Genomic DNA, 22,176 nt, shown 5'->3' with positions numbered 1-22,176 from the left:
GCACACGGCCAAGATCAGTGATGAATATCTGAAATGGTCCTGGGGCTCCCCTAGGTCGACTCCGCCATAAAGAAGTACCTGGCGCAGTGTGTATGCATGAGCACTGGAGAGACAAAGACAGCCGAGTGTAGTGTAAGCCATACTAGCCTCATGTGCACCGTGTTGGCCTCGATAGACATTCGCTGACAGCACTTGCTCCAACAGTCTGTTAAGGATCTTTGCGTGATTGTGTATGTATGTGTAACGCCATGAACACACGGTGTACTTACCTGCACTAGCGGGCATACGTCAGTAGGGGGTGATATGTGGGCCACCGAGGTCCCCCAGACCCCAAGAGGGTGGCTGGGGGAATATTCTAGGATCCCCTGGAACACTCTGGAAGGGAGGCGTGGCCAGGGGCAGAGAGACCCGAGGAAGTGTATAAAAGCCGGACCCCTGAACGGGTTCGGCAGTCGTCCTCAAGCCGAAGACAGAAGACCGGGCTTAGAGTAGGACCCTGGGACCTCCAGACCCGCTGTCCTTCTAAGGGCCGGGACTGAGGTGGGACAGTGGTCGGACCTTGGGTACCCCCAGACCCGACTTCCTTGTCAGGGCCGGGACTGAGTGGGCCAGTGGCCAGGACCCGAGGACCTTGGCTGGGTCGGGTCAGGATCGCCTCCCCTAGAGCCCCTAGCCGGAGGGCTGAGTGTAGAGTGGGTCCCAGTGTCAGGAGGCACGATAGCCCTGGGGCCATACCTCCCCAGGTAGCAGGTGTAGGGGGCCGTTGCCCTTCATAGTAGGGACCTTGCGTCGAGTTATTTGTTAAATAAACTGTTGCCTCAAGTACCGGCTCTCCCTCGTCTTTGGGCTCACTACATATGCACGTGTGTGTGCACACGTGCACAAGTGTGTGTGCACACATGCACAAGTACCCGGTCTTTGCTTTGGAAGCCATTGTCATGTTTATTTGTATGTTACATTCACAGCCTCGACTCAAACTCACAACGGTTTAGTGGACGGGCTCCTAACAAGGTCAAGTTAATGAGGTAATTGTAACGAGGTATTGAGACTCTAAAGAGCAGACGTTAATGAGATGATGTCTTGTTGGTGCTGTACGGTGGCACGGGGATGTCCGGACACTGCAACCACAACAAAAATCCCGTCAACAACAGCCACTCCAAAGCAGAGCTACGAATCAACCACATCAACAACCGCAAAGCACGGCAACCACAACAGCATTCACGTCGACAACCACAGGCACAGCAACAAACGTCATCAACTAGAAAAAGCAACCAAAATAATAACACTTGATCAACAACCACAACAACATAATTACCACAGTGCCAACAATCAAAATCCTAGCAATCTCATCAACCACACTGATGGTGGTGACAGAGGTGACTGATGGTGGTTGTAATATTTGTATTTGATGGTTGTAGTATTTAGATGTTATAGTATACTGGTCGTTGCATTGTGTGTATCTTGAAATAGTAGTAGTTGTCTGTGTAGTGGCGGTTGTACTCATGTCTCACCGCGAGTCTCAGTCCCATGTCAATGTCCGCAATCATGTCTTCCGTCTCTTCGAGCCCCACGGATAGACGGATCAGCGCGTCCGAGATTCCCAGAGTTGCACGCACGTCATCGGGGACAGACGCGTGGGTCATGAGGGCCCTGCACAACAATGACAACAACTAAGCAACAACCACATCCATGACTTATCAAAAACTAAACAACTGCAGCATGAAGTAAATAACAATCACTCAAAGAGCAAGAATTACAACGATACAATCACCAAATAACTAAACAACAACCAAAGAAAAATACACAATCACTACCATAAAAACAGCACAACAATCGGACGGACACAACTGAACAACCACAAAAACAACCACAGACAAGAAAGTAATGACGACAACTAATCAACAACAACAACCAAAGACAATTAAACAACAAAACACGCAACAAAAGCAACTTAAAAAATACTCATAACGACCATAACTTAACAGCAATCACAGCCCCAAACAAGCAACAACCACACACCAGCGACCACGCAACCACTAAACAAGAACCACCACAACTACTAAACACACAGATAGAGGCACAGCAGGAGATTCCTAAATCAATCTGTGCGGAGCTTCGAGTGTTACCTGCTCGCACATACACTTGGCCGACACGAGCCAAACTCTCGTGAACAGAATTGACTTAAACATCCCAGTTCAGGACGCTCATGCATAGAGATTCTTGAGACTCAGTGCCGAGATTTTCCGGGTTAAATAAGGGACATTGTTATTGTAATGGTTGTCACTGCAGTGGCGTTGTGGCTGCTGTGTTGGTTGTTGCAGTTTTGGTGTCTGTGTTGTAGTTGTGATTGATAACGATTGTAGTACTGGTTGCGTGGTGGTTATGGTAAATGTGGGAGTTGTTGTTATTGGTGTGGTTGTTGTTGTGGTTGTTGCACTCACGGGTGTTCTGCCAGGCTCTCGTATCCACCAAGACTCTCAGCCAGAGTGAATACCTGGGATACACGGGAACACACGGGTTGCACATGGCTACATCACACTGCAACAAAAGACTCATCATGTGTCCTGTCCTAAAGTCTCCCCATGCCTCTCTGTGTCGCCCCATATCTCCATTCACCTCTCCGTGCCTGCCCATGTCTTCGTGTCCCATCATTTCCACAGTTCGCCACATGTCTCCATGTCATCGTATATACCTTCACCTTCCTATGCCTCCCCATATCCGCCTCCCCTTGTCATATCTTCCCATCCCTTCCCATGTCACCAGTTATGCTTCTGTCATCTTTCACCTCTCCTGTGTCTCTCTTCACCTCCCCCAGAATCCACCTGTGTCTTATTTTAACTCTTTGGACTTCTTCACCTCTCCCCACATCTCTGCGTCTTTCCCAGTGTCTTCCACCAATTCCTGTTTCTTACCTTGAGGCTACTCAGGAATGTCTTCGACTCCTTCAGGCCCCCTCGGATGTAGAACGTCACCATCCCCGAGGCACCGCTCGTCTGTTTCAGTGACACTTCGTACTGCGGGTGAGACGGGAGGCCTGGAGACACAAGGACAAACAGACACGGGGACGGCAGCCATTACTCAAGGGCATATCCGCGCATCTCCTTCATAGCTCCTCGTCCTCGTGTCTCCTTCTCCCCACGGGTATCCGTGTCACCGATGTGCTCGCCTGTGTGTGCATATTCTTGTATGCGCATTTCCTTGTGGCTCTGTGTCCCTGCACTTTTGGGTACATGACCCGTGTGTCCCCGTGTGTGTCCCCGTGTCCCCATGCTTGTGCGTACCCGGGTATATAACCAGTGTGTCCCCGTGTGTGTCCCCGTGTGGGGAGCGGTAGGGTAAAAGTTAGCGCGCTGCGCTACGAACCTGGCGACACGGGTTCGATTCCCGCTGACTGTCAACACCAGTGACGAATATCTGAACCGGTCATGGGCCTCCCCTAGGTCGACTCAGTCTCAAATGAGTATACCTGGTGCGGTGTGTAAACACCGGCACGAGAAATACAAAGGCGGTCGGGCGTAGTGCTGGCCACCCACCCTCTTGTGTACCGTTGCGGACTTCATAGGTGCTCGCTAACACCACTTGCCCACGTTAAAGACTAAACGGGGGATCTTTGTCCTAGTGGATGTGCGCGTACCCGGGTATAGGACCCTGGTGACGCGGGGATCCTGCTCCAGGAAAATGGCGACCGCCTTTGCCGAGTGGAAATGCTGCTTCATGCGCACGGGCAGCGTCTTGAGCCCCCGAGACACGAGGAAGCAGTCAAAGGGGGACGGCACGGCACCCACAGCTAGAGATGCACGGGGGACAAGCAGACACGCACACAGAGAGACACAGGAGATACTTGGTGAGACAACGGGGATAACACATCGAGATGTGGAGACACTCTTTGAGACGCGGATATAAATAGTGAGACACACAGGGAACACACACACACACACAAGGACACACGGTGAGGTTGGATACACATCTTAGGATAGGAACAGGGGAAACTCAGAGACATGGGGATGTGGAGACGTAAGGAAATGAAGAGAGGCGCAAACAAAAATACACGGGGATACATGGAAACACGCTGCGAGGACACACAGAATGCATGACGACATAGGGACATGGGAACACACAGATAAGGGGGAAGGACACTACTTCTACGGGTGGAGATGTGGGGAGAGAAAGACGGAGAGACGTGGACAGAGACACAAGGAGACAGAAAGACATGGAGACAGGGACACGAGGTGCTGCTCACGTACCATTCTGCAGAAACTTGAGTTTCTCAAACACATCGCCTCTATTGAGAGAGACGAGGCCCATCACCACATCACTGTGACCTGAACCACATCAACACCGGCGACATCAAAGTCAGACGCCATCAACATCACCACATGACCGTCACATCAACAACTTCACCGCGTCAGTGTGACGTCACCATGAACACCATCACCGCGCGCCAATGCAAGAGAGTGCAAGTGGCATGGCTCTGTGGGATGTGCTGCTGCGTGCATTTCTCACCATTCATGTACTTGGTGGCGGAGTACATGCAGAGGTCAGCACCCAGGGACAGGGGGCGCTGCAGACACACAGAGACACAGGGACACAGGAAGACACATGTGGGTAAAGGGACAGTGGCAAGTAGACACAGGAATACGTCACATCAACACAAGGACACACGGAAAAGATAAGGAGACAGGGAGAGAAGAGATACAGAGACATGGGGCCCCAGACACACACAAAAAGTCCCAGGCAAAGGCAAATATATCATGAGAAATAAGCGTGGACACACGAAGGCACGGGACATACAGGGCCACTTGGGGCAAAGACAAAAACTTGAGGACAGACAGACATAGAGGCACGGAGCCCAGAGCGCCAGTCAGAGACACAGGGACACGGAGGCACAATGATACGGACCAAGAAGGAGACACACCGACTTGAGGACATAGAGAGAAATATAGAAACACGTAGACGTGGGAACTCTGTGATGAGACATAAGCACACACCACCCTGACGTGTGGGGAGAGAGCCACGCGGAGATGGGAACACAAAAGACACAAGGAGACAAAACACTGGGGAGACACAGACAGTCAGAGACACAGACACGGGGACAGAGGGACACAGACACTGGGGAGACACAGAGAGACAGACACGGGGACAAAGGGACACAGACACTGGGGAGACACAGAGAGACAGACACGGGGACAGAGGGACACAGACACTGGGGAGACACAGAGAGACGGGGACACACACTCACCTGGAAGTAGGCCGACATGAAGGTGTTGTCAACGACGAGGAGGATGTCACCCTTGGCATGGACGACATCGGCGCAGGCACGGATGTCGAGCACCTTGAGCAAGGGGTTGGTGGGGCTCTCCACCCATACCATCTACACACAAAGACAAAGATCCTCCCATTAGTCTTAACAGACTTGAGGTGGGCAGCTGCTGTTAGCGAGCACCTATGAAGCCGGCGAGGCACACGAGGGGGTAAAATGGTCAACACCACGCCCGAACGTCCTTGTCGCCCCAATGCTGATATCTACACATCGCACCAGGTACTCATTTAGCCCAGCACTGGTTCAACTATTCATGACCAATGTTGGCTGCCAGCAGGAATCGAACTTGGGTCGTCGGGTTCGTAGAGCAGTGCGCGAACCAATACACTACTGCTCCCGACCAATACACACACAGCACATTGAGTAAGGGGTTAATGGGGCTACACATACACCTGTTCACACAGACACTCGCCCACACACGCTCATCCACACACCTGCTCACTCGCACACCTGATCACCCACACTGGCTCATACACCTCTACACTGCGTGCGCTCACATACCCGTGTATTGGGTTTGATCGCCGCCTCCAAAGCCGTGAGGTCAGAGCAGTCGACAAAAGACACTTGGATGCCCAGGTTAGCGGCAACTTGCCTGTAATACCTGTTCGTACCTGTGCCGCACGATACACACAGATACATAGACACAACAACACACAAAAGACTAAACACAGACGCACACACATACACACTTGCATACGCAAACACACAGATACAGACACATACATAGACACACAAGTATCCACTTGCACACACAGGCACATGCAGTATAAAACAAAGACAAAACAAAGATAAAGATCCACATAAATAGCCTTGAGCAGATTACTTGGGCAAGTGCTCTTCGCGATCACCTACGAAGGTCCGCACAGCACACGAGGGAGGGTCTCGTCGGCACAACACCCAGCCGCCTTTGTCTCCCCAGTGCTAATCTTAAGGTTGAGTTGACCTACCTAAGGCCCAGGACTGGTTCAGATATTTGCCACCATAGTTGACCGTGGTGGGGTTTGTAGTGCAATGTGTGAACCCCCCACACAACTCATCCACAAACACACACACAGACACTCACACACACAGACACACACACAAACACACACACAGACACTCACACACACAGACACACACACACAATAGTGACAAAGAGAAAAATCCCCCATATAGCCTGAACAGACTGTTGGGGCAAGTGCTGTTAGCGAGCACCTATGAAGGCCATCATGGCACACGAGGGGGTGGCCAACACTACGCTCAGCCACCATTGTCTCCCTAGTGGCGATGTATTGACACATCACACCAGGTACTCATTTGAGGCCGAGTCGACCTAGGGGAGGCCAAGGATCGGTTCAGATAGTCGTTAATGGTGTTGGCCGTGAGCGGGAATCGAACCCGGGTCGCCAGGTTCATAGCGAAGCGCGCTAACCGCTACACTAGATACACACCTGCACACACCCATACAGATACATTCCACACATAATGACATGCAAAACACAGACCCATACAAAGACAAATATCCTCTTATAGCCTAAGCATACTGTTGGGGAAAGTGCTGTTAGCAAGCACCTATGAAGGCCGGCACGGCATACAATGGGCCAAGAACAATACAGACACATGCATAGATATATACTCACTAACGCACTCACACAACACAGGTGAGATCACAGCCCCGTGTGTACAGGTGAGTGAAGAAATCTGTCCAGCTGCAATGAGAACCCTGTGCATACGTGGAGTCATTTGAAATGCGAGGTGCTGATGAGGAGCAAGTGGAGAGGTGGTGATTGTGATGAGTAAGGAGATGATGGGGAAGTGTGAGGTGATGGAAATGGGGAAGTGGTGGTGAGGAGGATGAGATATGAAAAACATGAGATTACGGTTATGGTCAGGTGGAGATAATGGGTTATCAAGGTGGCGGATGATGAGATGGAAATGATGATGATGAGGAAGTGATGGTTATGAGGATGAAGTGATGGTTATGAGGAGGAGGTGATGATCGTGATGAGTCGGCGTCAGCGATCAAGAGGCTTTGGCGAGGTGTGGCGAGGGTCCCAACCTCCGTAAACGTCGTCCATGCAGATGACGCCATCGCCGGCCTTGAGGAGGTGAGTGACCGTCACGGTCGCGGCGAGGCCCGATGAGAACGCCATAGCTGAGACGCACACAAGGAGACACGCACACATGTACACACAGGGACACTCACAGGCACATACAAAGGCAACGATCCCCCTTATAGCCTTAAAAGACATTTTTAGAAAGTGCTGTTAGTGAGCAACTATGAAGGCCAATACGGGTCCACGAGGGGGTGGGTGACCAGCACAACACCTGACTGCCTTTGGCTCCCCAGTGACGATGTTTACACACCGTAACCAGGTACTCATTTGAGACTGAGTCGACCTAGGGCAGGCCCAGGGCCAGTTCATATATCTGTCGCTGGTGTTGGCCGTGAATGGCAATCGAACCTAAGACACTGGACATATTAATTATGCATCGAATATACATGAGATAATTATATTAATGACTATGAATATTCATTAATGAGGTTCTTGCCATATTTGGCGCCATCCAGGGTGGCCACGGCCTTCTCCAGGCAGTTCCTGGTAGGATTCCCACTCCTGCTGTACTCAAAACCCTGGAAACACACACATACACACACACATAGACAATGTTTATATAATATGTAAGGATGTCCCGTGTAGCCTTACAGATTGTTGGGGCAAGTTCCGTTAGCGAGTACCTTATAAGGCTTAAGTGATGCACGAGGGGGCGGTGATGCCAGGACGACACACTCGCCACTCAATTAACCCCGAGTCGATCTAGCGCAGTGTATGAACCATTGCGCCACGAATCCACCCACAAAGACAAAAATCCCCCTTATCGCCTGAATTGACTTTTTGGCAAGTGCTGTTTTGAGCACCTATGAATGCCGGCATGGTACACGATGGGGTGTGTGACCAGTACCATGCCCGACGGTACTCATGTGAGGCCGAGTCGACCTAGGGGAGGCTCAGGACCGGTTCAGATAATCGTCACTGGTGTTGTCTGTAAGCAATCAAAACCGGGTCACCAGTGCAGCGTGCTAACCACTACACTACTGCTCCCCACACACACATATACACATATACACACCATTATTATTATTACAAAGGCGGGCCCCGTCAGAGCCAGCAAGGCTTTCTCTGCTGGCCTAGAGATTGTCAGAATCTGAAAATAATATTTGTATAATTTAGTATATATTTTCATTAATGCTATATGTATTTTACAAAGTTCGTTCCCATCAGTCAATTCACGTCATTTCATTGCTACTCTCTCCCTCGGTTGTACTGCTTCCAGTGCAGCTCATAAATTAGAGGTTTTATCCAATCAGATTTTCCGCCTGTGCTGTCTCCGGGTGAAAAATCTACCCGGAGGCCTTCAAGATTTCTAGTGAAACCCCTCTGCTGTTGAAGCAAATGGGGACGATGTTGTCGATTGCCATTTCTTTAACCAATCAGATGTCGAGTTTGCCATGGTGGGCGTGTTCTTGGCACGCCGGTGCCCTCTAGCTGGCCTAGCCGCCTACGTCAGCATTTTTCGTGTGGCGTGATCGGAGGGCCAGTTAGCTAACTGAAGTAAAACTAGCTAGCACGTAACGTAGCATCAACTAAGATTTATTTAAACTTTCTTTTGTGACGTTTAGATTTTTAGATGTAGTGCTTTAGATTTTATTTTCTGTGGGAAAGTCTGTTGAATCCTGATTGTGTTATTTGTGTTTTACGGCATTTTTGCTTGCTTGGTGGTCGTATGAGTAAACGTGACTGGTTATTGAGTTTGTTCTTGTTTCTTTAGTAATGACATTGATTTGGGCTATGCGATGTATATTTGTGATGCAGCATCCTGTCATACTGCGTAATAGTGGTACATCCTTGATGGTTTCAGTTACCATGTATTCATGTCTCTGCAATTAGTGTATTTTAACTCTCAGGTGTTGAGCCTCGTGTTAAATGACTTTATTCCACTCGATAAAGGTTACTGTCACTGTGAATATGGGGTGGTTACGTCGAATGACAACAGCCTATAGCCCTAATGTCATTGTGAGGTTATTCGAAGGCAGTTTAATTGCGGGAGGATAGCACTGAAGGCCTAGGTGTAAAATACACGGACCGTCACTGCACACCAACACATTATACACAAATACACACACACAACCTACTGCTGCTGTACGGGCGGTAACATGGCCTAGTGATAGCGTGTTCACTGCTTGTTGCAAAAGTAGGTAATTGTCTGCTGGCGTCAGGGTCCAAATTCGAAAATTACTCGCAAATTCCTAAATTGAGATTATACATAGCAATCATATCGTCTCCTACTGGCAGACTAAATACCCAAGTCACTCTTGCAAATGAAACCATCCTGGCCTCTTGAATTCTCACCTGGTTAATCAAGATAACGTGAAACGTGTACTCGCACATATGTAATGACGGACGTCGCCACGTGACCCTGTCTCCTCCCTCACACCACGTGCCTTCGAACCTTCCAGATCTCGCCTCTGCATTGCGCCCTGCTGGCTCCGCCCCTAGGTTCCGCCCCCACTCACCTCGCTTCCGATTGGACCCGAGGTGAGCGGGGACCTTCACATACGCCCCCATACTGGCTCCGCCCCCCAATACCCCGGCCCATGTGATTGGCCCAAAGGCCAGCAGCGAACCCCGCTTGCGCTCGCATTACACATATACAAATTATGCAAACACTACTGACCATTGGGAAAAGTTAAGTGAGCTTGGTCAGGATACCTGACATGGAAGAAATGATGGCCGTTGGTTGAGACTAATGATGGCTTTGCCACTCAAAGGTCGAAACACACCCAAGAGAATGCCCACCACGGAGGTAAAATCATGAAGTCGGCTTGTGTGCATGAGCATTGCAAGACTGTGAGATGACAATGATGACATGTCTCGGACTGTGTTCGTGAACATAAGGCAGATCTGAAACACGGTAGGACCAATACCTCGGCTGTGGCTGATCATTGTTTTAATGCGGTGGGCTCAAACAAATGTTTTTTTTCTCCAAGACGAAGGTACTTTGCAAACCCACTGGCTATCAACAAAGATTCGTTCATGAAGCCATCCATATATATAGACACAGACACCATTTCAACCGAGAAGATGAGTACAAACTGAGCAATCATTGGAAGGACATTATTAACCAGTTTAAGTCTGAACTGGCTGTGATGTTCCCATCCAACCACCTTCTGATGTTGGTTGTTATTTTCGGCTCCGATTTCTTACATTAACAGATTAAATTTCTCACTAACACAGCTACCTCGCGCGCCATACTCGCGCCATCCTCGAAGCTACTGCTTCACGATCTCCCATTAACATGCTAATCTCTCACATTAACAAAGCCACCTTGGCACACTCGCCGTGGAGGATGCTCGGCGATCTTGCATTGACATGCTAATCTTTATATTCTTTGGGTCTTTCGGTAAAGCCACGTACATAGAAAAAATATCACGACGTTTGGATCGTAACACAAACATTCGTCATCATGTGAAAAAATATGTTTTGCCTGGCAGTCCTTTGATTGCTGGAAAGCCCACCACCGCCGCGGTCGCTGCCCACCACTTGCATTGGCACTGGCTGCTGACATTTGGGCTACGTCCATTTCAATGCTTTATAAGCAGTTTGTCTTTAGAAGCTAATCCCCTTTTCCTGATGACGACCGCTTGTGTTGCGATCGAAACGTCGTAGTTTTTTTGTTATTTTCTTTGAACCTATCTATATGACTTTACCAAAAGACCAAAAGAATATGAATTCCTGCAGTCACGAAAGCTTTAAGTCAAGATTTAATGATGATGACTTTGGGAGGTCTTCATCCAGCAGTGGATATATTATGATTGGTGATAAAATGCACACACACACTGGGGGGGGGGGGGGGGGGTGGTGGGGGGGGGGGAAACCATCTGTACACAATGTGGGATTGTATGCCTGGTCATCGGGGCTTTGGACTATAGTGTGCAGCAGGAGGGAAAGCAAATCTCTCTTTCTTAGAAAGAGGATCAGGGAGCTTAACGTTCATGATGAGCAAACAATGGACTGAACAATGGCATCTTTGTTTGGGCACTCAACTGGTGCCAACAAAATAAACCCATTGCCACGCCATTGGTTGTTGAGCCATTAGTTGAGTGAGCACACTTGGATGATTGGAGACCTATCCTGATTGGGCGGGTCCTGGTTGGGCGAGTCCCGATATAAAGGCAGAGCCAGGCCAGAGTGAGACGGCCGCATGTTCAGCACCATGGACAGAGGTGACAGTGCCATGACAGAGGAGAAGCATTTGATTGCTACTCTTGAGAGAGGCTTTGACATCCTTTGTCGTTGTTTAGCACCATTACGACGAACAGAGGCAGGTGCAGAATTTTGAGTTTGTGGTGTCTCATGCTGGAGCTATACAAGCCGATGCCCCCCCCCCCCCCCTATCAATGACTGGGCTTGCGTTGTGCATTCGTGTGTATATGTACATCTCTATTTTGAATGTGCTGCTGGATGAGGGCCTCTCCATTCCACGTGGGTCGTGGGGAGTATTTGGCCATACTTCATGCTGGTCAGTGTGGGTTGGTGAAGATGGGCATCATAGAAATAGGAGAAGTATAGCACAACAAATTTCGATTTAAAGCTTTCGTGACTGCAGGGATTCATCTTCTTGGTTCTTTCGGTAAAGTCACGTAGAAGGGAAGTAATAAAATAATAAAAATAAAACATAATAAAACAATTCTCACGACGTTTCGGCCACAACGCAAGCAGCCATCCTTCGCCTGAGGATGGCTGCTTGCGTTGTGGCCGAAACGTCGTGAGAATTGTTTTATTATGTTTTATTTTTATTATTTTATTACTTCCCTTCTACGTGACTTTACCGAAAGAACCAAGAAGATATAGCACAACAATGGACGTTTCTGCATTTCCCTCTGCTGTTCTTATATGCGGTATCATATAACATGTTGCTTTGGGTGATTTAGTCATAGGCAGTGGTACACGTAGGCTATATATTGGTACAGTATATGTTGAGTGGAGGGGTAGTGCAGTGGTTATTGCACTGCAGCTTGAACTTAGCGAGCAATTCCTGAACTGCCCTGGCCCCCCACCCCTTCACTGATCAGCGTGGCGAAGTATGGTCAACCAACCCCCATGATGACACGGCATGGGGAGGACTTCAATCAGCAGAAGACTACAGCCTGTAAATTTGATTGTAGCCTGTAAACATTTTTAGAATGTGATACATAATTAATTGCCAAAATAAACTGGCAAAGGACAGGGCATCACAGGGACCTTGAGGCCCTTAGTCCACAGTGGAAGCATTCAGTGCCAAGCACCTCTGAAAGGCGAGGGGCCAAACGGTCGCCTGTAGTTCAGAACTTTGTGTATACGAGTTGTGACAGCTGTATGCATTGGCTCAGCTCTGCGAGTGGCTGTGTGGTGCCAAATTTCACTGCCAAGCTTGAGACATAGATGGTATTGTGACGCACACACACGCACGTATCATGTACGTACATAATACATACACGGATTGTAAACACAACCCACTCCTGCTGTACTCGCAGCCCTGCTTTCGAACATACACACACATATACAAACACTACTCACTTATGCATGGGATCTTTCTTGCCAGTATCTAAGTATACGAATAGGTTTTACCTTTTCATTGCCAAAAAGGATAAAACCTATTTTTATACTACTCACTTAACTACGAGAGCTGGCCAGGATATTGCTAAAAGGATGATGGCCGGCGGTAGAGGCTAATGATGGAATGGCAGGCAAAGGTGGAACATGCCGGATAACACGTTCACCGTGGAGATGGAGCGATGAAATTAGCTTGTGTGCAGGAGTTAGACGCCAGTCATTCTGCCAGGCTTAGGACATGGATGGCGCTGTGGCACACATATTACTCATACATGCATATGCAGTACATAGACACACTACTGCTGTAATCACTGCCTTGCATTCGCATGTATACATTTTCACAACCCTTTGTCAATCCACTGCTGGGTGAAAGTCTTCCCACACCATGTTCGTCACAGTGGTTGTTAAGCCATACTTCACAATGCTGGTCATTGTGGATTTGTGAAGAAGGCACCCAGGATAATTGCTGATGCCACTCCACTGATGTTCGCCCTGGCTAGAAATAAAGCTCGTGCAAGCACCTTCGTAACGCAGTGCTCAAACCACTTGTTCAGCATTCTCTATACACATAAACACTCGTGAAATACGATAATACACTATAATTGTACACATAATAAAGTAAAAACATATAAAAGACGCCGCATATTCGGCACGTATGCACAAGAACACATTCATAACTTAATTACACAAACTCAAAATAGAATAATAATGCCAACACCCAATGTCACAAGATGTACTCGTCCACCTTGCATAATTGCAGGAAATAATTACCTATTCATAACCACACAAAACACACCAATTATAGTGGAAACACCCACACACAATTTTATCAAGAAAAACTCGCTCCGTATGCCTGCCCGCTTAGCACTGGCATAACTGAGAAAAGGCCAACACCCAGAGAAAGAGCAGTTCCATGAATTTGGACACAAATTTGGAACACTTTGAAAGAGATGCGAGTAATCATCGGTATAATCACGAAGTAGCGTAGCGTGTTGACCAATTAGGACTGTGATTCAGAGAGAAATAATTTGTCTACCTTTTTTGACGAAGGGAGAAATACTCATCTAATGCCGCGGTGTAAGAATTACCAAGACTGACCGTTTCACGATCAACACTGGAATGGTGATGGTGCATTCAATTTCGCGTACGTTTTTAAAACTATTAATATATCCCATACATAAACTATATTTCCTAAAACTATAGGTAATTACCTTCAAAATTGTTTTCAATATGGATAATTAGGGTGATTTTGAAGCTGCGAGATTGCCTAATTCGTGGAACTGCCCATGAAATAAATAATAGGCTAGAAAACACTGCATTTTAATGGTTAGGGTCCAAGTATCTGAAACTATAAAAATATAACAATATTTTGCATATGATGTAAGATTCCCAAGAACAGTGTTACTCGGAAACCCGGCTGTACAAACAGATGTTCACACAGAAAAACACGCAGACAGATGAACGAATGCACACACAAACACACACGTGCACTAAAAAACCCAAAAGGATAAATAGTCCCAAGTTGATGCACACGTTACTGCAACTGTTATGATTATTTATATGGATAGTGTCATGCATATCGAGTGGCCCGACCTCTCCGAGTGCTGCTAGTGAAGCAGAACCAGTACAATTATTCTTCTTTCTTTCATATGGCTGATGTTGATGCAGAGCAAAAACTACAATTTCACATGCAGGCGGTCAAGTCAGACAACCCGTCAGGAGCAGTTGGGTGTATCCACTGTGTTCTTTTAATAGTTAATGTCCATGAATAAAACACAGAAAAGCACAGTCACTGTGAGCATTTTATTAACATGATCAGATTAAGCATTTGGAAACTACCCACCCCCTCGACAGCAAACGATATCATATATTGCTGACGGAGCAAAACCACTGAGATTGGCTGTGATACCAGGAGTTCAACTCGGGGGCCCACATGAGGGGGGCTGTACCATTTTCCTGAGGCCACGGTTACACAGTGACAAAGTCCTGTGTGTGGGGGAGGCATCCAGTCACAAGAGCTGCGTGTGTGGGGAGAGATTGGATCAGTGGCGCATTGGGTTATCGCACTGCACTACGAACCCAGCGAGCCGAGTTGAGATTCCCTGCCACAGATAACATCAATGGTAAGTGGAATGAGAAACTTCTTTGGCCTCACCTAGGTCGACTCAGCCTTAAATGAGTACCTGGTGGTGTGTGTAAACATCACCATTGGGAAAACAAAGTTGTGCTTACCACGCTATTCTCTTAAGAGCCGAATGGCTCACAGGGCTATACCATGAAATTAAACTCTCATTATTTGTGCCAGTTGTTAACCAATGCTTGGTAACCAACTTTACCCCAACAGACTCATTATTGAACAGTTTTCCCGTTACTCATCATTAACCAATAGGTAACTATTCATACGTCAATTTAAAACTTTTCATCAAGATTTAAAAATATATTATTCTTATTAAGCTGCATGATGTATGGTGCATTTCCTGTTCAATATCTCTGGCCTATTAATTTACAATGAAAAGGGGCTATTCAACAAAACGTCGCAGATTATATAATTTTCCTTTTGAGGCAGTGTTATTGTCGAACGTGTTGAATTTGTTTTGATATTTATACAATATGGATATGTTGGGATTTTTGTTGTTTAGCGTAGGTGACGAGGTAAGTGTTTACGAGACAAAACAGCTGTGTGGTTGGAGGACTGTGTGTGGGTGTGTGTTTGTGTGTGCACTCTGAATGGATGATTTTGTGGGAGGATGTGTGCATAAGTGTATGGGTGGGTTTAGGTCAGGGGTCAGCAAGCAAAATAACAAGAAGATACCTTTTTTTCCAAATTCGGTAAAATAAAAAAACCCTAAATATTTCAAGAGCCGCAATGCAAGTCCTAAAAACGAGACGGAGGCTCTTAATAAATAACATCACGAAGCAACCCCTAAAGAGACGCAGATTGCCTACCCCTGGTGTAGGTGAATGGGTGAGTGAATGGGTGACTGTGTGCGAGTACTGCGAATTGAGGATTGTGTGGATGTGTCCACGAGTGCGTGGGTGTCCGTGTCCGTGTGTGGTTTCATCGGCGCGTGTGTGGCTGAATAAGTGAGGCTGTGTGGACGATCACATGTGAATGTGTGTAGCTAAATGGGTGTTTGTGTAAATGTGTACATGGTTGAGTGGATGATTGAGAAGGTTGAATAGGTGAGTTTGTGTTGTAAATGGCTGATTATGTGGTTTAATATTTGAATGGGTGGCTTTGTCGGTGGGAGAGTGTATACATAGCAGGTGTGTGTGTGTAGATGTGTGTACATGTTTCGTTTGGGGAGTAGTGCAGACAAACTTGAGATGCAGTCAAAATTCAACACTTTACAAATCCATTCGATGTGAGTCAACTCCCACATCAATTCGATGCCATGTCAGTCATGATTATCAGTCATTCATTAAAATAGCTGTTTTTTTCGTATTGTTTCTTGTATTTTCTACTTTGTACAGGTTTATTCAGGCTTCTTAAGCGTAAACAAAACTTTGGCATATCATTTGCACAAATAGTAAATAATCAAGTCTCACAAACATGATACTATTCGTGTAAGAATCGATGTTGACTAATGAATGGGTGGATCGTTACATCAAGTACTGTATACATACATGTGTTGCATCATCAGGGCTCTCTTCCCCAGCAGAGGGGCAGAATTCAAACACGTGGCATTATTCCCACTAAGGTCAGAGCCAATATTAAATATGTTACATGACAGGGGTGACAATTTGATGAAACATTTCTGATCTTTTTTTCTTTCAGATTTGTGTCTTTGTACTTACAAAGATGATGTCACACGACTCATCGGCTTTCGGTGGGGAAAGCACGGAGGTTATTTCACGAAATGATCTCATGTCGCATGATATCGCATTTTAGAATCAATGAAAAAAAACAATTCAGATTTTTCCAGGCGAGTTCCAAAATCGTAAACACATCCCGACACTATTTCCCACTTGCTCAGGGAAATATACAGAATTCACACTTACTGGCTGTGTAATACTAAACAAATAATTCATTATCCACACTTACTGGGGGGCATATCACGTCGAGGTCTGCTGATGTGACTCAAGGAGAAGTGAAAACCACTCCATAGTTTGCTGCTGAAACGAATCCTACCGGGAATGTTTTGCAGATGAGACAGTTGCTTGTGTAATATATCACATCCAACACACAGTAAGCATACACACCTGGCACAAACTCTCACAAATTCTGGTTACGTAACGATGCATGGATTTATGAATTAAACTGGATATGGATTTACGAATTAAACTGGATTCCTAAGCTACATTTTTTCGTATGGCATTTGAAAAGCAACCGACCGAGGAACTGTGTACTATGTTGAATGGGGAAAGCCATTTGGTGGCATCTGGGCTCACCAGATGGATGACATTTGTACCTCCTGCAAAGTGTTGTGTTGGGTAATGATTGGCAATACGAGTGCTGTTTTTTTACACTTCACCGGTCACAATCACATTCCCTAATTCACCCCCCACCCCCGTTGTGGAGGTAAGCTGCTTTTGGCCGAACACAGACGAATACTCAAGTACCCAGCTGCTTAAATGTAGATAAATACAGAGGAGAGCTGGTGACACTGATGTCTGCCCCTAGTGGACATCTGCGAAAAAGTGCTTTATAGCTCCACCTCCGGTGCAAAATAATGTCAACATACTGTACATACAAAAGTGGGAGCATATCAATAAAGAACTGTACTGTATTACAGATTTTGCTGCACTGCCCTCCATCCACCAACACAACTTCAATATCAGATGTTTATAAAAGTGCTTGGTTGGGGTTTTTTCTCATCACATGGATTCATAGGAAAGTAACTACGTGTTGAAAAGTCCCTAACATGGGTACCACGGGTGGTCTATTGAATGATTTAAGTACCAGATGCCAGAGTACACGATGATCACCCAGATGTACAAGTGTTTGATGATCAGACAGATGAACAAGTATCCGATCACAACCCATGTGAAAAAGTGTCCAATGATCACCCAGATGTTCAAGTTCCTGACAATGAAACAGATTCATCTTCTTGGTTCTTTCGGTAAAGTCACGTAGAAGGGAAGTAATAAAATAATAAAAATAAAACATAATAAAATAATCGAAAAATAATAATATAATTATTTTATTATGTTTTATTTTTATTATTTTATTACTTCCCTTCTACGTGACTTTACCGAAAGAACCAAGAAGATGAATCCCTGCAGTCACGAAAGCTTTAAATCGAAAAATGAAACAGATGTTCAAGTGCCCGGATGTGGGCGTCTCCGGGAGGTACGCCCCTCCCCCCAGCGACTGTCGCCCCGCCCCTTCACCCCCGCGCGCCCCGCCCCTCACCGCGTGCTCCCCGGGGCCCCGTTGCTTGAACGTGGTTGCCATGGAGATGGGCGGCACCACGGCCATGGAGTTCCATTGCTCGGGCTCTTGCCCCGCGTGCACAGCATCCGTGGCGAAGTGTGGGAAGGGCGGCAGGAAGACATCCTCTCCCGCCATCGTCGCGTGCCTGCAGGCAGAGAGAGAGAGAGCCGCGCCGGGCAACTAAGCTCGAGGGCGACAAGAGGAAGGGGTGGATGAGAGAGAGGACCGCGGTTATAAACACCAAGACGCGCGCCCATTGGCTGACACACCCCCTTAGGGGCGGGGCTTGGCGGGTGACGTCACTTGATAGGGCGGGGGGGAGAGCGTGAGGGATAGGGTCACAGTAAGGCAGGGTCAAAAGTTGGTGATGAGTTGGCAGATTTGAGCACAAACACAACCCCGAAGTCCAACCCAGATGCTGGCCGTGACCCCCAGCCTTGATAATCTACACCATAAAACACTACTCCAGCGAATTATGATGACCCTATGTTCACTAACAAATATAAATCTTGACTTAACGCTCACTCACCCCAACTCTCACCAATAATATGAACACGAAGCTTTTTTTCGAACCAATAATGTTTGCGCTAACCATAAATAACCAATAATACTAGCACTAACCCTAACACTGCCATATTAACTCTAAGCTGAACTCCAAAGCATGTTAACTCTAACCCGTAAATTAATCCCTAACATACTCTTAGTTCTTTTGGTAAAGTCACGTAGGTAAAAAATGAAATTAAAATAACACAATAATAATATATAATAATTAATTTTAATTAATTTTTTTACCTACGTGACTTTACCGAAAGAACTAAGAGTATGAATTTCGATTTAAAGCTTTCGTGACTGCAGGGATTCATCTTCTTGGTTCTTTCGGTAAAGTCACGTAGAAGGGAAGTAATAAAATAATAAAAATAAAACATAAAACATTTATTATGTTTTATTTTTATTATTTTATTACTTCCCTTCTACGTGACTTTACCGAAAGAACCAAGAAGATAAGAGTATGAATCCTTGCAGTCACAAAAGCTTCAAATCTAGAATTAATCCCTAACACCCAACTCTATCCCTCTGACTTTGGATCAACTTTGAGCCAACATTATGACTTGTGATTTATTCCAAGAGTACTAAACCCATTCTCTCTCTTGGAAATAAATTTGACATGTTTGCAATACATATTATACATGTGTCTATTCACACAAGCCAATTTAAAACCCAAATTAAGGAATGTTAGCTGATGAGATTAAAACACCAGAGGGTGGTCCAGATGTCGTGACCTCCAATTCATTGACCCCTAACATGTTTTTCCTTTGCACATTAATTTTTGTTTCAAATAAACCTTACTTAAAAAATATTTAACTTTTAGATAATTAAATGGGGGTCACAAGACATTTAGATCACCCTGGATAATGTACATCTATACTGAAGACAGCCGAACATATGTTGTCTAAAAGTGGATGTCATTGAAAAAGTTATAGTGGCTGATATGGGACTATGACCTAACCTAAATTCTCACATTTTGTATTTTGTCTCGAATAGGAAGTACATTTTGGTAATCATTTAACCCGGTCTTTTAACGCGAGTCTCAAATTTGACATTGGTTCACGGTTGTCCGAATTGTTTTCTGCTCCAGAGAACAGTAGGTCAAATTCCAATCATTTAGGCACTGCTTTAAATACGAAGGACCGTTTAAAAAAGAACCATTACCGGAATCGTAATGAGAATCGTTGCTAATTTACACACGCGGCCGGACTTTCAACCTGGCACCCGCCCAGCCCCCAAACTCTGCTGATGCAACATTTTGTAAACCTTCCATCACTAGGGGCGTTAGCCAGGGAGTAACCCACATTTTTCTATTAGGCATGTAACGATGTGGGTGGATGGAGGCATCGGTTCATCATTTCAAATGTGCTCATGCGTGAAATAATGCGTTTGGAAAATATTTTTTTAATTCCAAAAATGCCAAGAATCGAATTGGTCGTATGAGTGTGAATTTTGGTCAAACATGATACTGCCATTGCGTCATTTGGTGACTGAAAACTTGAATTGTTACACGGATTAGTATTCCGTTTATCCAGTTTCCTAGCTATTCCACAAGGTGAGATCAGTGGTGCCTGACAGCAGCGACAACAAAATAATGACAAAAAAAATCAATGTTGCAAAGAACGAACGAGTACAGGTCCCTTTAGGAATATTGTACAACGACCAAATTAACTATTTAACACTTTAGTGTGATCAGCACAACACTTGGGGTCAGGTGGCTCGTGAAATCTGGAGGCTCCGAGTTCAAATCCTCGTTGGGGGTTGACTCAGCCACTATATGTACCTCTGGGCTGAATACAATGGGTAACCACTTTGTGGGGAAATCCACAGTGATGACCAAATTTTCTATCTACGTGACTTTATCGACAGAAGCAAGAATGTATATAGTGATTACCATAATTCACAAACTCGTCCCACGACATAGGAATGAAGATTTTCTACCACTGGTTGATTTCCTATTCACAGCTGTAAATACAACTACTTTGTTTCATCAAACCTACGTATTTGTTAACATTATACATGTTTTAACGATTGAGAACCAAAGGCATACAAGGCTGCAGTAAAGATTAAGAACCACTGCTTGAGAGTAATACTGGTCAACAAAAAAAAAAATTCTGGCCTGGACTTTTGCAGCTGTTTTAGACTAATTTCAGGGTGCTGATTCCAAATCTGATCTCAGATTTTCTCTATCACATCTCATTTTATGCTACCGGCATACCCCATTTTCATTTATTTTACCCAAAATTAACTCTGTCACTTATGATTGCAAGTTGTTGCGAGTCAGTGACTGCTTTAGTGTTAAAATATGGTGCTGTATTTTTAGGATAGTGTGTTTATAATATAATTTTATGTACATATCCACATTTATTTAATATTTTTCTTCTGCAGTTTTTATTGAAAATGCAATATTTGATATCTCAAAAACCTGATGTGATAGACAAAAACTGATGCCAGATTTGGAATCAGCATCCCAAAATTACATTAAAACCGTTGGAATACCTTATGCCAGAAAAAGTGTGTTGAGCAGTGTTATAATCGTAAACAAGGGCAGCCTCGAGTGATTGAAATACTTGGGCACAACAGCTGATACAATCAAACGACGTCTCGACGTCAGCATTTGATCCACAGAAGTCATCGGAAAACCTGATTTTCACGTTGCACCATCAATCGGCCACTCCATCGCTTCTCTTCAACCAGTGTGGTTGGTTTTTTAATGGAGATAATTCGGGGAAGAAGCCGACTTGTAAGCAGTAAATATGGCAGATTTTAAATCTAATGAAAGAACTTGCTTGGCATGTTGCGTTTACCATAAGCTGATTAAATCTGATGAGACGTGAATTATTTATAGTTTTCGTGTAGTCAGGGGTTACGGATTGGGTGGTAAAGAGTTCGGAGTTAGGGATGAGGTTTTAAGGGCAGTCGTGCCTGCGAATGTTTTTCCTCCGCCCAATTTTTGCGGGACAAAGTAATTGCAAAACTCCCTCCCCCAGGCAGTTGTGGCTTCACTTTACATACTGGGGCGAATATGATTACAGGATAAATTGCGTGTCAACCACACAGTTTACCCGTGTTCTTGTACAGGGGAAATTGAGTTTTCTTTCCTTGTGATGAGACTTTGTAGGATGAAGGTTGAGATTTATAAGGGCACAGGGTGACCAATAAGGGGCCGTCCATAAATGACGTCACGCGATTTTGGGCGATTTTTGACCCCCCCCCCTTCGTCATACGGCGTCACAAAAAGTCAGACTACCACCCTCAACTATGACGTTACAAAGCACTGCCCCCCCCCCCAAAAATAA

The 22,176-nt window shown here is 45.8% G+C and overlaps 1 protein-coding gene and 1 long non-coding RNA gene across 2 annotated transcripts; one reads left to right on the top strand and one right to left on the bottom strand.

Moving 5' to 3' along the window:
- Nucleotides 1-917: 917 nt before the first annotated feature.
- Nucleotides 918-18,601, bottom strand: CTH (cystathionine gamma-lyase). Its single transcript, XM_078623133.1, has 12 exons — nt 18,311-18,601; nt 7,853-7,934; nt 7,359-7,454; nt 5,822-5,931; nt 5,240-5,371; nt 4,504-4,561; nt 4,245-4,322; nt 3,635-3,787; nt 2,913-3,034; nt 2,442-2,494; nt 1,512-1,650; nt 918-1,118 (listed from the first exon to the last, which is right to left on the bottom strand). Exons 1-12 carry the CDS (start codon nt 18,464-18,466, stop codon nt 1,065-1,067), a joined length of 1,233 nt encoding a protein of 410 aa, XP_078479259.1. The 5' UTR covers nt 18,467-18,601; the 3' UTR covers nt 918-1,064.
- On the top strand, nt 14,869-17,239 carry LOC144740298 (uncharacterized). Its single transcript, XR_013589611.1, has 2 exons — nt 14,869-15,077; nt 16,733-17,239. It is a non-coding gene; the product is annotated as an uncharacterized LOC144740298 (long non-coding RNA).
- Nucleotides 18,602-22,176: the final 3,575 nt, after the last annotated feature.

Source organism: Lampetra planeri, chromosome 3, assembly GCF_965212315.1.
Source record: "Lampetra planeri chromosome 3, kcLamPlan1.2.h2, whole genome shotgun sequence".
In the NCBI taxonomy this organism is placed as follows: domain Eukaryota; kingdom Metazoa; phylum Chordata; class Hyperoartia; order Petromyzontiformes; family Petromyzontidae; genus Lampetra; species Lampetra planeri.
The sequence above is the reverse complement of the archived record's forward strand: the minus strand, read 5'-3'. Positions and strand labels throughout refer to the sequence as shown.

What these genes read in the sequence shown, in the direction of transcription:
- CTH (XM_078623133.1), bottom strand. Translation starts at nt 18,466, where the DNA reads ATGGCGGGAGAGGATGTCTTCCTGCCGCCCTTCCCACACTTCGCCACG. An exon ending in GGGGCCCCGGGGAGCACGCG is followed by an intron (nt 7,935 to 18,310) that starts GTGAGGGGCGGG and finishes GTGTGTTTCCAG; the next exon opens with GGTTTTGAGTACAGCAGGAG. An exon ending in GAGAGCCTGGCAGAACACCC is followed by an intron (nt 1,651 to 2,441) that starts GTGAGTGCAACA and finishes ATTGTTGTGCAG; the next exon opens with GGCCCTCATGACCCACGCGT.